The following is a 16343-nucleotide window of genomic DNA, read 5'->3' on the forward strand; positions in this document are numbered from 1 at the left end:
TAAAAATTGAATTTCTACATTTCTCCTTTGAAATTTGGAAAAATATAATCTGTGTTTTTTTTAAGAATGTGTTGTTCTATCTATATTACACAACTAGACATGAAAAACGTTACCACCAACAACAAAGAAACAGTTTGTTTACGTTATAAAAATAATAGAAGATCATCAGGTATCTGCCCACAAATACACATTGTCAGTAGGAAAGGGAAGAGGAGTGTTCATGGAACCAGGGGTAAACACACTATGCATTTTAGGGATGCAAAACAACACATACAGTGCTTTCAGAATGTAGTCATACCCCATTGACTAATTCCACTTTTTATGTTGCGATACAGCCTGAATTAGATTTTTTTTTTAAGTTAGATTTTTTTCCACTGGCCTACACACAATACCCCATAGTATCAAAATGGAATTATGTTTCTCGAATTTTTTTAAACAAATTAATAGAATTTAAAAAAATTAAATGCTGAAATGTCTTGAGTCATTAACTATTCAACCCCTTTGTTATGGCAAATTAGTTGAGTAAGTAAAAATGTGCTTAACAAGTTACATAATAAGTTGCATGGACTCTGTGTGCAATAATAGTGTTTAACATGATTTTTGAACGACTACCTCATCTCTGTAACACATACAATTATCTGTAAGGTCCCTCAGTCGAGCAGTGAATTTCAAACACAGATTCAACCAGAAAGATCGGGGAGTTTTTCCAATGCCTCGCAAATAACTGCACCTATTGGTAAATGACATTGAATTTCTTTGGATGGTGTATCAATATAGTCAGTCACTACAAAGATACAGGCCTCCTTCCTAACTCAGTTGCCAGACAGGAAGGAAACCCGCTCAGGGATTTCACCATGAAGCCAATGGTGACTTTAAAACAGTTACAGAGTTTAAAGGCTGTGATTGGAGAAAACTTAGGGTGGATCAACAACAGTGTAGTCACTCCACAATATTAACCTAAATGACAGAGTGAAAAGAAGGAAGCTTGTACAGATTAAAAATATTCCAAAACATGCATCCTGTTTGTAACAAGAACTAAAGTAATACTGCAAAAAAATGTGGCAAACCAATTAACATTTTGTCCTGAATACAAAGTGTTATGTTTGGGGAAAATCCAATGCAATACATTACTGAGTACCACTCTCCATATTTTCAAGCATACTGGTGGCAGCATCATGTACTGGGTATGCTTATAATCATTAAGGACTGGGGAGTTTTCAGGTTAAAAAATAACCTGAATGGCACTAAGCACAGGCAAACTCCTAGAGGAAAACCTGGTTCAGTCTGTTTTCCACCAGACACTGGGAGATGAATTCACCATTCAGCAGGACAATAACCTAAAACACAAGGCCAAGTCAACACTGGAGTTGCTTACCAAGACAACACTGAATGTTCCTGAGTGGCCGAGTTGCAGTTTTGACTTAAATGTACTTGAAAACCTGTGGCAAGATCTGAAAATGGTTGTCTAGCAATGATCAACAACCAACTTGACAGAGTTTGAAGAATGTTGAAAAGAATAATGGGCAAATGTTGCACAATCCAGGTGTGGAAAGCTCTTAGAGACTTACCCAGAAAGACTCACAGCAGTAATCACTGCCAAAGGTGATTCTAACATGTATTGACTCAGGGGTGTAAATACGTATGTAAATGAGATTTCAATAAATTAGCATATGTTTTCATTTTTGTTATTATGGGGTATTGTGTGTACATGGTTGAGAATTATTATTATTTTTCATCCAGCCTAACACAACCAAATGCGGAATAAGTCAAGGGGCATGAATACTTTCTGACGGACTGTATATTAGCAGCCCTCTGTTCTCTCTCACAGATATATGATGATGTCAAGTCCTGGTAGTTCTAATCTTAATCGGTATTGTCAGGTGTCTCCGAATCAGAGACGAGACACTGATTTTAATGACTATGATTGATACGCAATATTTACTCAACCTGACAGTATGTAGCTAAAACTGTCTGATCTATCACTGGGTAGCCTTGGGTGGCTTACCCACACAGTCCATACTCCCTGGATAGGGCAGTGTGCAGTCATGTGATAGTGTTCTGCTGTCACAGACCGGTAGATGTCTCAGGGCCCGGTGTGAGGCATCCCCTGTGGATGAGCCTGAACAGAGAAGCACTGTGGAGTGTACATGGCTGGGAATTGCAGTGAGTGGCAGGGCATTGCATACACTGGTGGCAGTACTGCAGTAGGCACCGTCTGCTGTGGCAGCAGCACTTCAACGTACTGGCAGGTCTCTGGATCGAACAGCATCTTGCGCTGTGGCTGAGGGGGAAGTTGGGGAACGTCGACATAGAAACATCTCCCTGTCTCCGGGTCGATCAGCATGTGTCGGGGTCCCTGTCCGTAAACCTGACCTCCAGCCATCTCAGGGTACACCAGGCCTGCACTGCTCTGCCTGTATTCTGTGCTGAATGGGGCCATGAAACCATGTGTGCTGCACAGGTACTGCTGTTGTTGTGTTTCTGGGGAGGGCATTTTGATTTCTCCATTCCCTGCTGGCTGCCGGGGGGCGTATTTTTCTTCGCTCAGCAGTTGGAATGGCAGGTTTTGAAGGGAAGGCTGCATCAGTACAGGGGCCTGTATGAAACTCATCTTTCCTCCATGGGTGTGGATTGTGTGGCAGCTCATTGGGTTGGCTGGATAAAAGAAGGAAGACGTCAGCGTCTTTGGAGTCCCAGTGGTGTTGAGCCGTACACAGGCAGGGGATGGTGTGCAAGCGAGTGTAGTTTGAGCCTGGTATCTGGGAGGTGGGCCCTGAATTTGGTTGTTATCCTTGACACTGGAACACTGATACTGTTCTGGCTGGTATGCTGCTGATGAGTAATAAGTTGGAACTGCAGTAAAACTATTTGCTGCTTGTGGTGATTTCTGTTTGCCATTGGTGGTGCCTGTCCTTTCACACTGTCGCTGATTACACTTACTAGGGAGCTCCACTGAAGACCAGGTCTGCCGGGGCATCTCTGCTCTGTTTGGGTATTTTGACGTTGAATCAGATTGGTTGATGTGAGGTTGGCTGCCTCTTCTCCCAAAAGGTTTTACAAGACTTTGGGGTGTGACATGTGTAAATCCAGTGTTAGAAATTATGTCTTGTGATTCATGGAGAGCTGTGGCTTTGGTTACAAATCCCTTCGGGGCGGTGTAAAGCAAAGTTGTATCCACAACCTTCAGAGGTGCCGGAGGGGACACTTTCTTCACAAACAGCTTTTCATCAGGCCTGGCTGCTCTGACCCCACAGGCCTCTCTGTGGCTGACCTGGTCATATGTAGACTGCTGATAGAAGGATGGGGGTCTGTCCTCTTGTCCCAAAACAGTGTCCCCTACATTTTTGAAAGACAGGTTGTAGGTATTTTTCACCAGCCTCCTCACATCCCTCACAACATGCACTGGAGCCATGGCTTTAAGTGTCCCCAGGTTCCCAAATGGTCCCAGGAACTGTACATCTCCCCTGTCCCCTGGCTCTATCACCTTTCCTGATAAACCTTCACGAATGAGTGGCTGCTGCCTGTCTTGACTTCCCCAGAGTATATCAGTCCTCTGTAGTGCCTTAGGCAGGGGGTTCTGTTGTTTATGGACCCCCTCCCCTCTGTTGCATTCCTCTGGTGTGTTTTTCACCAGCGTCTGTTTGCCTCCAGTTCTACTTGAACCAGAACAACATGTGCTCCTTTTTTTGCCTCTTGCTGAGTCACAGGATAGTCTGTCCCCAGGGCTCCGGTTAGCGTACGGTAGAGCCCCATTCCTGGGGTTTTGCCGTTCTATTTCCTCACTCTCTAGAGCGGTGGCTATTCCAGCCCTCTTAGTGAACGTCCTCTGAAACTCTGACCCTCCAAAGCTGCTCACCAGAGGAATTGAGTTCTGTTTGTAAAGCAGCTTTTGGTGTGTTTTGGCACTTGCAACCTGATGATATTGGATCGAGTTACTCTGTCTATGTGAATCCACAGAGCTCATATCAGTGGTGTTGTTCCCTTTGACTGCCAGAGGGCTCTGGTTACAGTCCTTAACGTTGTTCTGGACTTCTGCAGGTGCGAAGGCTACTTCTTTCACTTCAGAGTTTTGAAGATTCTGCTCCAACTGCATCTTCTTTGACAGGACACTCTTAATGATACATGAGACCATTTTGGTTTTTGTGGAGGTCTCGTCCAGGGAAACGGACTTCTGGAGCCTCGGCTTTCTCTCTGCCCGAGTTGTCCTGTTCTCCGACTCCATCCCATGTGACTCCCGGTGAAAGGCAGCCGGGGTGCTGTGCTGACGCATGAACACGTCCCTGCGGTGGCTGACTGTACAGGGTGTACATCGGCCTTCATCTGTCACCTCGCCTTTGTCGCTGTCTTGTGATTCCGCCGTGTCCCGTCTCTTGAGTTGGATTTGCCTCTTGGGAACGGTTTTCGCCCCCCCTCTGTACACCTCCCCTTGGTTTTCCATAGCCACATCAATGCATTCGAAGCTGCCGGTTTCTAAGCATGCTGTTGTGCTTCGGATGTTAGCTGACCCAACCGAAGACAGCTGGAGGGAGATATCATCTTCTGACCAATCACTGACTGTAGACGTTTGGGTCGAGGACCTACAGCTGGAGCTGTAGACATCCAAGTAGTCTGTCTGGGGGCAGTAGTATTTGCTGAAGGCCAGGTCTCTGTCAGCCTCGTAGAACTTGGTGGTCATGGTGGATGTCTCACCCCTGTGTTGTAGAGCTTTGTGGAGCCACCAGGTGCTTCTACAGGGTTTCTGAGGGAGCGGTCTGGATCTCCAGGCGTCTTCCTGGCTGTCCGTTGGCAAGCTCTGGGATCCGGGAGGGCTCTGTCATTGGTGTTGCTGCCCAGTTGCGAGGGAACACTCTGAATAACAACACGCTGGGATTCCTGACTGCAGATCCTGAGTGTCGAGATGCAGCTTGCAGGCACTTTTCTATTTCCGTCTCTGAGTGACAGCTCCGTCTGCTCCTCTCTGTAGCTAGCCTCTGTGCAGTCCAACTCCTCCCACCGCACCTCCTGACCACCCTCCACGGCGTTAAGGTTAGGGTTACCCTCCATAGGGGGGTCTGCTAAGGAGTTTACTTTCAGTATCACAAATACTGGGACCCTCTCTGTGTTGTGGAAACCTCGTTTGGCTGTCTGCCAATGTGTTCTCGTCCCTTGTCCAAGTTGTATTGATTTACCTTGGATCAAAAGAGTGTTACAGGTGAATCTGGGTTGAGGGGAGAAGGACCTCTCATTGGTGTCAGTATCAGTGAGGATAGCAGCCACTGTGCCACGGTTTTGTTGGATTAAGAAGTTTCATCTGATGTTTTACTTGACCCATCTGTCCCCTCCTCCGTCAGGTTGGTAATACAGGGCTCAAACAGTACAGCAGCATCAGTCATTTGAGATGAAGGTGGTATTAGTGGGCACAGACTAGAGGCTGGGGCTCAGGAGACAGAGTTAACAGAGCACAGACTAGAGGCTGGGGCTCAGGAGACAGTATTAACAGAGCACAGACTAGAGGCTGGGGCTCAGGAGGCAGAGTTAACAGAGCACAGACTAGAGGCTGGGGCTCAGGAGACAGAGTTAACAGAGCACAGACTAGAGGCTGGGGCTCAGGAGACAGTGTTAACAGAGCACAGACTAGAGGCTGGGGCTCAGGAGACAGTGTTAACAGAGCACAGACTAGAGGCTGGGGCTCAGGAGACAGAGTTAACAGAGCACAGACTAGAGGCTGGGGCTCAGGAGACAGAGTTAACAGAGCACAGACTAGAGGCTGGGGCTCAGGAGACAGTGTTAACAGAGCACAGACTAGAGGCTGGGGCTCAGGAGACCGTGTTAACAGAGCACAGACTAGAGGCTGGGGCTCAGGAGACCGTGTTAACAGAGCACAGACTAGAGGCTGGGGCTCAGGAGACAGTGTTAACAGAGCACAGACTAGAGGTTGGGGCTCAGGAGACCGTGTTAACAGAGCACAGACTAGAGGCTGGGGCTCAGGAGACAGTGTTAACAGAGCTCAGACTAGAGGCTGGGGCTCAGGAGACAGAGTTAACAGAGCACAGACTAGAGGCTGGGGCTCAGGAGACAGAGTTAACAGAGCTCAGACTAGAGGCTGGGGCTCAGGAGACCGTGTTAACAGAGCTCAGATTAGAGATTGGGGCTCAGGAGACAGAGTTAACAGAGCTCAGATTAGAGGTTGGGGCTCAGGAGACAGAGTTAACAGAGCACAGACTAGAGGCTGGGGCTCAGGAGACAGAGTTAACAGAGCTCAGACTAGAGGCTGGGGCTCAGGAGGCAGAGTTAACAGAGCACAGACTAGAGGCTGGGGCTCAGGAGACAGAGTTAACAGAGCTCAGACTAGAGGCTGGGGCTCAGGAGACAGAGTTAACAGAGCTCAGATTAGAGGTTGGGTCTCAGGAGACAGAGTTAACAGAGCTCAGATTAGAGGTTGGGGCTCAGGAGACAGAGTTAACAGAGCACAGACTAGAGGCTGGGGCTCAGGAGACAGAGTTAACAGAGCTCAGACTAGAGGCTGGGGCTCAGGAGGCAGAGTTAACAGAGCACAGACTAGAGGTTGGGGCTCAGGAGACAGTGTTAACAGAGCACAGACTAGAGGCTGGGGCTCAGGAGACAGAGTTAACAGAGCTCAGACTAGAGGCTGGGGCTCAGGAGACCGTGTTAACAGAGCACAGACTAGAGGCTGGGGCTCAGGAGATGGAGTTAACAGAGCACAGACTAGAGGCTGGGGCTCAGGAGACAGAGTTAACAGAGCACAGACTAGAGGCTGGGGCTCAGGAGACCGTGTTAACAGAGCACAGACTAGAGGCTGGGGCTCAGGAGACCGTGTTAACAGAGCTCAGACTAGAGGCTGGGGCTCAGGAGGCAGAGTTAACAGAGCACAGACTAGAGGCTGGGGCTCAGGAGACCGTGTTAACAGAGCTCAGACTAGAGGCTGGGGCTCAGGAGGCAGAGTTAACAGAGCACAGACTAGAGGCTTGGTCTCAGGAGGCAGAGTTAACAGAGCTCAGACTAGAGGCTGGGGCTCAGGAGACCGTGTTAACAGAGCACAGACTAGAGGCTGGGGCTCAGGAGACAGTGTTAACAGAGCTCAGACTAGAGGCTGGGGCTCAGGAGACAGAGTTAACAGAGCACAGACTAGAGGCTGGGGCTCAGGAGACAGAGTTAACAGAGCTCAGACTAGAGGCTTGGGCTCAGGAGACCGTGTTAACAGAGCTCAGATTAGAGGTTGGGGCTCAGGAGACAGAGTTAACAGAGCTCAGATTAGAGGTTGGGGCTCAGGAGACAGAGTTAACAGAGCTCAGACTAGAGGCTGGGGCTCAGGAGACAGAGTTAACAGAGCTCAGATTAGAGGTTGGGGCTCAGGAGACAGAGTTAACAGAGCTCAGATTAGAGGTTGGGGCTCAGGAGACAGAGTTAACAGAGCACAGACTAGAGGCTGGGGCTCAGGAGACAGAGTTAACAGAGCTCAGACTAGAGGCTGGGGCTCAGGAGGCAGAGTTAACAGAGCACAGACTAGAGGCTGGGGCTCAGGAGACAGAGTTAACAGAGCACAGACTAGAGGTTGGGGCTCAGGAGACAGTGTTAACAGAGCACAGACTAGAGGCTGGGGCTCAGGAGACAGAGTTAACAGAGCTCAGACTAGAGGCTGGGGCTCAGGAGACTGTGTTAACAGAGCACAGACTAGAGGCTGGGGCTCAGGAGATGGAGTTAACAGAGCTCAGACTAGAGGCTGGGGCTCAGGAGACAGAGTTAACAGAGCACAGACTAGAGGCTGGGGCTCAGGAGACAGAGTTAACAGAGCACAGACTAGAGGCTGGGGCTCAGGAGACCGTGTTAACAGAGCACAGACTAGAGGCTGGGGCTCAGGAGACCGTGTTAACAGAGCTCAGACTAGAGGCTGGGGCTCAGGAGGCAGAGTTAACAGAGCACAGACTAGAGGCTGGGGCTCAGGAGACCGTGTTAACAGAGCTCAGACTAGAGGCTGGGGCTCAGGAGGCAGAGTTAACAGAGCTCAGACTAGAGGCTGGGGCTCAGGAGGCAGTGTTAACAGAGCTCAGACTAGAGGCTGGGGCTCAGGAGGCAGTGTTAACAGAGCTCAGACTAGAGGCTGGGGCTCAGGAGGCAGTGTTAACAGAGCTCAGACTAGAGGCTGGGGCTCAGGAGGCAGTGTTAACAGAGCTCAGACTAGAGGCTGGGGCTCAGGAGACAGAGTTAACAGAGCTCAGACTAGAGGCTGGGGCTCAGGAGACAGTGTTAACAGAGCACAGACTAGAGGCTGGGGCTCAGGAGACAGTGTTAACAGAGCTCAGACTAGAGGCTGGGGCTCAGGAGACCGTGTTAACAGAGCTCAGACTAGAGGTTGGGGCTCAGGAGATGGAGTTAACAGAGCTCAGACTAGAGGTTGGGGCTCAGGAGACCGTGTTAACAGAGCTCAGACTAGAAGTTGGGGCTCAGGAGACAGTGTTAACCGAGCTCAGATTAGAGGTTGGGGCTCAGGAGATGGAGTTAACAGAGCTCAGACTAGAGGCTGGGGCTCAGGAGGCAGTGTTAACAGAGCTCAGACTAGAGGCTTGGGCTCAGGAGGCAGTGTTAACAGAGCTCAGACTAGAGGCTTGGGCTCAGGAGGCAGTGTTAACAGAGCTCAGACTAGAGGCTTGGGCTCAGGAGGCAGTGTTAACAGAGCTCAGACTAGAGGCTTGGGCTCAGGAGGCAGTGTTAACAGAGCTCAGACTAGAGGTTGGGGCTCAGGAGACAGTGTTAACAGAGCACAGACTAGAGGCTGGGGCTCAGGAGACAGTGTTAACAGAGCTCAGACTAGAGGCTGGGGCTCAGGAGACCGTGTTAACAGAGCTCAGACTAGAGGTTGGGGCTCAGGAGATGGAGTTAACAGAGCTCAGACTAGAGGTTGGGGCTCAGGAGACCGTGTTAACAGAGCTCAGATTAGAGGTTGGGGCTCAGGAGACAGTGTTAACAGAGTTCAGACTAGAGGTTGGGGCTCAGGAGGCAGTGTTAACAGAGCTCAGACTAGAGGTTGGGGCTCAGGAGACAGTGTTAACAGAGCTCAGACTAGAGGTTGAGGCTCAGGAGACAGTGTTAACAGAGCTCAGACTAGAGGTTGGGGCTCAGGAGACAGTGTTAACAGAGCTCAGATTAGAGGTTGGGGCTCAGGAGATGGAGTTAACAGAGCTCAGACTAGAGGCTGGGGCTCAGGAGGCAGTGTTAACAGAGCTCAGACTAGAGGCTTGGGCTCAGGAGGCAGTGTTAACAGAGCTCAGACTAGAGGCTTGGGCTCAGGAGGCAGTGTTAACAGAGCTCAGACTAGAGGCTTGGGCTCAGGAGGCAGTGTTAACAGAGCTCAGACTAGAGGCTTGGGCTCAGGAGGCAGTGTTAACAGAGCTCAGACTAGAGGCTGGGGCTCAGGAGACAGTGTGTCTTTTGGTTCTTCCACCTCACCAAAATTACTTAGTGAACATAGGGCAGTGCAGTAGGAACTAGTCGAATCACTGACGTCATCAGTTGGCGTCAAAGTCCTATTTTCTCCTCCTCCTCGTAGATAATACCCCATATAAAGATCCTTTCCGACATGACCCTACTGTCACAATGCTCTCCTCTTTTAAATGCAGTGTAGGATGTCGTCCAAGTCACAGCCTTAATGACAATTCTTCAGTGTTCAAAGATTGATTCATTGTTTCTTTTTATCCGGCACCTAAATCAGAACTACAGAAAGAAAGAAGAATACAACTTTGGGTTTTACACAATGACGCCTTTAAATGAAATGTAGCCTAAATAAATACATCCTAACACGTGGCCAAAAGTTTTGAGAATGACAAATATACATTTTCACAGTCTGCTGCCTTAGTTTGTATGATGGCAATTTGCATATACTCCAGAATGTTATGACGAGTGATCAGATGAATTGCAATTAATTGCAAAGTCCCTCTTTGTCATGCAAATTAACTGAATCCCCCAAAAAACATGTCCACTACATTTCAGCCCTGCCACAAAAGGACCAGCTGACATCATATCAGTGATTCTCTCTTTAATGCAGGTGTGAGTGTTGACGAGGACAAGGCTGGAGATCACTCTGTCATGCTGCTTGAGTTCGAATAACAGACTGGAAGCTTAAAAAGGAGGGTGGTCCTTGGAATCATTGCTCTTCCTCTGTAAATCATGGTTACCTGCAAGGAAACACGTGCCGTCATCATTGCTTTGCACAACAAGGGCTTCACAGGCAAGGATCTTGCCTCTGACTTTCTTGGGCACCCAAGAAAGTCCAGCAAGCGCCAGGACCGTCTCCTAAAGCTGATTCAGCTACGGGATCGGGACACCACCAGTACAGAGCTCTCTCAGGAATGGCAGCAGGCAGGTGTGAGTGCATCTGCACGCACAGTGAGGTGAAGACTTTTGGAGGATGGCTTGGTGTCAAGAAGGGCAGCAAAGAACCCACTTCTCTCCAGGAAAAACATCAGGGACAGACTGATATTCTGCAAAAGGTACAGGGATTGGACTGCTCAGGACTGGGGTAAAGTCATTTTCTCTGATGAATCCCCTTTCCGATTGTTTGGGGCATCTGGAAAAAAGCTTGTCTGGAGAAGACAAGGTGAGCGCTACCATCAGTCCTGTGTCATGCCAACAGTAAAGCATCCTGAGACCATTCATGCGTGGGGTTGCTTCTCAGCCAAGGGAGTGGGCTCACTCACAATTTTGCCGAAGAACACAGCCATGAATAAAGAATGGTACCAACACATCCTCCGAGAGCAACTTCTCCCAACCATTCAGGAACAGTTTGGTGATGAACAATGCCTTTTCCAGCATGATGGAGCAATTGCCATTAGGCAAAAGTGATAACTAAGTGACTCGGGGAACAAAACATAGATATTTTGGGTCCATGGCCAGGAAACTCCCCAGACCTTAATCCCATTGAAAACTTGTGGTCAATCCTCAAGAGGCGGGTGGACAAACAAAAATCCACAAATTCTGACAAACTCCAAGCATTGATTATGTAAGAATGGGCTGCCATCAGTCAGGATGTGGCCCTGAAGTTAATTAACAGCATGCCAGGGCGGATTGCAGAGGTCTTGAAAAAGAAGGGTCAACACTGCAAATATTGACTCGTTGTGTAACTTCATGTAATTGTCAATAAAAGCCTTTGATACTTATGAGATGCTTGTAATTATACTTCAGTATTCCATAGTAACACCTGACAAAAATATCTGAAGACACTGAGGCAGCAAACCTTGTGAAAATTAATATTTGTGTCATTCTCAAAACTTTTGGCCACGACTGTATTTACACAGTTTTGAATCATGTTTTGTTTATCTAACTTTTGTATTTTATTTTTTATGTAACAAATCTAAAAGTGCTGCATAGTATAAATTAAAATGTATCAAGGTATTTAACAGTAAATGTATAACATCTCTATTATCTATGAAACCAAGTCTTGTGAAAATCCTCATAGTTATTAGGTAAGTGGGATTCTGAAGGCCTGAGACCTGCCACTTCCAGTAAGACATCTACAGTTACCTTGGTGTGAGGTAGATGAAGGCCTGAGACCTGCCACTTCCAGTAAGACATCTACAGTTACCTTGATGTGAGGTAGATGAAGGCCTGAGACCTGACACTTCCAGTAAGACATCTACAGTTACCTTGATGTGAGGTAGATGAAGGCCTGAGACCTGACACTTCCAGTAAGACATCTACAGTTACCTTGATGTGAGGTAGATGAAGGCCTGAGACCTGACACTTCCAGTAAGACATCTACAGTTACCTTGATGTGAGGTAGATGAAGGCCTGAGACCTGACACTTCCAGTAAGACATCTACAGTTACCTTGATGTGAGGTAGATGAAGGCTCCCCCCTTGTGTCTTGTCAGCTGTGAAGAGAACCACAACCTAATTCCTATGAACAGATCCTACAGCACAGCCTGGAGAAAATTCTTCACACATCAACCACCAGTCCAGTCAAATCCTCCTCCAACAAAACCTGAAACCAAAGAACCACAGGCCTTTGTTGTCTAGATGTCTAGACATCTCAAATACAACAAAAAATAGAAATCAAAACAAAATTAACTACGCCAACCTTCTCCTATGACTGTCTCCAGATGACTGTCTCCAGATGACTGTCTCCAGATGACTGTCTCCAGATGACTGTCTCTGTGAGATGATAAATGGTTGACTGGATGACTGTCTGACCTTCTTTTCTCGTCTCTTGAGGTTTGGCCCTGGGCCCTGGGGCTATGTGGTCCTGGCCCAGCGGGAGCTGAGATGACGGCCTGGCAGTAAACTCTAAGTAGCAGGTGCTGGTTGGGTTGCGCTGGAGCTGAGCCTACCACCGGAATCCACATAGCATGGCCAGTTTACACACAGTCACAGGGCTGGCTAAATATAGCCTCTGCAGCCCTATAGCGCTATCATTGGGGAGAGAGAGGGCTGTGGCCACTAAATGACTCCTCTAAATGGAATGGTTGAATGGTCATTTGATGATGGGGATACACTGTATGTACTACTAGGAGGAACCTACAATTTAGTTTATGTAATAGTTCATTTATATAGAAGGGCACATAGTAGGCACCTAATACATACATGAACTTTGATAGCTGTAGTCTAAGTGTTTATACTTTAGAATGAAGATCACACCATTTTCAAAGTTTTGTCTTATTGACTATTGTTGCAGCAGTGCTGTTGTGGGATCATGATTCAGCAGTTGAGAAATCCCCCCCCCCGCCCCAGTGCCAAACCTCCCTGCTGGGCAAATGTGTCTGGTGGGTCACTACCATGCCGACCATACCAAGCAGACAGGGATTAGACATTCGGTCAAATTTACCACCGTGGCAGCGCCAAATAGTTTGTTGGTATTGGAATAGGTCGCGTTTTAACGAGCTAACTGGTTAAGCTTGTGTGGTAACTACCCACTCTGCTAGATGTCTGTGGTGTGCAGAGCCCCGGTCCCTGCAGATCAGCAAGGATCAACTGGAACACTCCGGTGTTAACCTGTGTGTTTGTGTAAGGCTCAGTGGAGGCTGCTGAGGGGAGGACGGCTCACAATGACGTCTGGAACGGAGCGAATGGAATGGCATCAAACACCTGGAAACCATGGAAACCATGCGTTTGATGTAATCGATACCATTCCACCTATTCCACTCCAGCAATTACCACGAGGCCGTTCTTCCCAATTAAGGTTGCCGCCAACCTTCCTGTGGTAAGGGTCTACCCTGTCTGGGGTGACTGTGGGGGTGTGGCCCTGTAGTGATGCACAGGATAGGATTACTCTTCTTCACTCCGTCTTAGATTGCATGCTTTCTCTCTTTTCTATGACTCTTCTAAAGAAATAAAATGAGAAACATAAAACCCTACAGATCATACATGTTTAGGCTTCTATGGCAGTAGACATAATTAAACTGTGCAATCATTGAAAACAAACACCCACACACACACACATACAAACACACACACGTGACCATTCACTCAGCAATAGCATGAAAGTGTCTCTATGCATGACACAAGTGTATAGTATGTCCAGGCTATAGAGATAGATAGAGGACTCATCTTTGTATCTGTGCCCTTATTATTGATTTATTTTACTGTTATTTTACCAGGTAAGTTGACTGAGAACACGTTCTCATTTACAGCAACGACCTGGGGAATAGTTACAGGGGAGGAGGGGGAAGAAAGAGCCAATTGTAAGCTGGGGATGATTAGGTGACCGTGATGGTATGAGGGGCAACTTGGGAACTTATAGTGTATGTAGCATATGTGACAGCATGGGCATATAGCGTATGTGACAGTATGGGCATATAGCGTATGTGACAGTATGGGCAGAGCCACTCAAATCAAATAAAAAATGTAATCAAATTCTATTCATCATGTTCGTAAACAACAGTGAAATGCTTACTTACGGGACCTTCCCAAAAAAGCAGAGAGAAAGAAAATAGAGACATAATATAAAAGTAAAACAAGCAATAATAAAAGTATTAATAGATTCACAACGAGTAATGATAACCTGACTACATACACTGGGTACCAGTACTGAGTAATGATAACCTGACTACATACACTGGGTACCAGTACTGAGTAATGATAACCTGACTACATACACTGGGTACCAGTACTGAGTAATGATAACCTGACTACATACACTGGGTACCAGTACTGAGTAATGATAACCTGACTACATACACTGGGTACCAGTACTGAGTAATGATAACCTGACTACATACACTGGGTACCAGTACTGAGTAATGATAACCTGACTACATACACTGGGTACCAGTACTGAGTAATGATAACCTGACTACATACACTGGGTACCAGTACTGAGTCGATGTGCAGGGGTACGAGGTAATTGATGTAGATATGCACATATAACCAATCTTATGGCTTGGGGGGGGCGGAAGCTGTTCAGTGTCCAGTTGGTTCCAGACTTGGTGAATCGGTACCGCTTGCCATGCTGCAGCAGAGATAACAGTCTATGACTTGGGTGACTGGAGTCTTGGGCATTTTTAGGGCCTTCCTCTGACACCGCCTGGTATAGAGGTCCTGGATGGCAGGGAGTTCATTCCCAATGACGAACTGGGCCTTACGCACTACCATCTGTAGCCCCTTGCGGTCGAATGCCGAGCGGTTACCGTACCAAGCAGTGATGCAGCCAGTCAAGATGCTGTCTATGGTGCAGCTGTAGAACTTTTTGAGGATCTGAAGGCCCGTGCCATATCTCTTCAGCCTCCTGAGAGGGAAGAGGCCTTGTCGTACCCTCATCACGACTGTGTTGGTGTGTGTGGACCATGACAGATCCTTAGTGATGTCCTCCTCCACTACATCCCTGTCGATATGAATGTGGTGGACTCGCTCGGCCCTCCGTTGCTGACGTTGAGGGAGAGGTTTTTGTCCTGGCACCACATTGCCAGGTCTCTGATTTCCACCCTATAGGCTGCTTCATCGTCATCTGTGATCAAGCTGTCGTGTAGTCTACAAACTTAACGATGGTGCTGGAGACGTGCTTAGCCACGCAGTCGTGGGTGAACAGGGAGTACAGGAGGGGGCTGAGCACGCACCCCTGAGGGGCCCCCGTGTTGATGTTCAGAGTGACGAATGTGTTATTACCCACCCTCACCCCCTGGGCGCGGGCATTCAGGAAGTCCAGGATCCAGTTGCAGAGGGAGGTGTTCGGTCCCAGGGTCCTTAGGTTAGTGATGAACTTGAAGGGCACTATGGTGTAGAACGCTGAGCTGTAGTCGATGACCAGCATGCTCACACAGGTGTTCCTTTTGTCTAGGTGGGAACGGGCAGTGGAGTGCAATAGAGATTGCGTCATCTGTTGGGGCGGTATGTGAATTGGAGTGGGTCCAGGGTGTCTGGGATGATGGTGTTGATGTGAGACATGACCAGCCTTTCAAAGCACTTCATGGCTACAGATGTGAATGCTACAGGGCGATATTCATTTAAACAGGTTACCTTGGCGTTCTTGGGCACAAGGACTATGGTCATTTGCTTGAAACATGTAGGCATTACAGACTGGGTCAGGGAGATTTTGAAAATATAATTGGAGTCTATCTCCATTTTAAAGTATTCAATTTTCTTATTCACAAATGACTGATTCCTCCTGATGACCCGGTTGTGCATGACTCCCACAGGGTCACCAGGAAGGATCAGCCAATGAGGTTGGACTACATTAAAATGGTGGAAGCCCTCCACGGCACTGCACATGTCCTCTATCACTGGAGTCCTCTATCATTCTCTATGGTCCAGGCTGACAAAAATGGATACATGGCCAGTGGAGGAAAGAGTACCCTATTGTCATACTTGAGTAAAAGTAATGATACCTTAGTATTTATTTATTTGTTTATCTAACTAGGCAAGTCAGTTATGAACAAATTCTTATTTACAATGGCGGCCTATCCCAGCCAAACCCGGACGATGCTGGGCCAATTGTGCGCCGCCCCACGGGACTCCCAATCACGGCTGGATGTGATACAGCCTGGATTCGAACCAGGGACTGTAGTGACTGACACCTCTTGCACTGAGATGCAGTGCCTTGGACCGCTGCCCCACTCGGGAGCCCTTAGTAGAAAGTAGTAGTGAGTCCTCCAGATCAGAGGCAGTAGGGATGACCAGGGATGTTCTCTGTTTAGTGAGTCGGCCAGATCAGAGACAGTAGGGATGACCTGGGATGTTCTCTGTTTAGTAAGTCCTCCAGATCAGAGGCAGTAGGGATAACCAGGGAGGTTCTCTGTTTAGTGAGTCCTCCAGATCAGAGGCAGTAGGGATGAGCAGGGATGTTCTCTGTTTAGTGAGTCCTCCAGATCAGAGGCAGTAGGGATGACCTGGGATGTTCTCTGTTTAGTAAGTCCTCCAGAT

The 16343-nt window shown here is 47.9% G+C and overlaps 1 protein-coding gene across 1 annotated transcript; it reads right to left on the reverse strand.

Annotated features, from left to right (window-relative positions):
• Positions 1 to 1679: 1679 nt before the first annotated feature.
• LOC149979930 (uncharacterized) lies at positions 1680 to 4926 on the reverse strand. Its single transcript, XM_090188900.1, has one exon. It carries the CDS (start codon positions 4673 to 4675, stop codon positions 2084 to 2086), a length of 2592 nt encoding a protein of 863 aa, XP_090045026.1. The 5' UTR covers positions 4676 to 4926; the 3' UTR covers positions 1680 to 2083.
• Between the last annotated feature and the right edge of the window lie 11417 nt (positions 4927 to 16343).

Source organism: Oncorhynchus mykiss, chromosome 10, assembly GCF_057628025.1.
Source record: "Oncorhynchus mykiss isolate SJ-2025 chromosome 10, ASM5762802v1, whole genome shotgun sequence".
In the NCBI taxonomy this organism is placed as follows: domain Eukaryota; kingdom Metazoa; phylum Chordata; class Actinopteri; order Salmoniformes; family Salmonidae; genus Oncorhynchus; species Oncorhynchus mykiss.

Excerpts from the sequence above, each read along its gene's own strand:
- LOC149979930 (XM_090188900.1), bottom strand. The coding sequence starts at position 4,675 with ATGACCACCAAGTTCTACGAGGCTGACAGAGACCTGGCCTTCAGCAAA.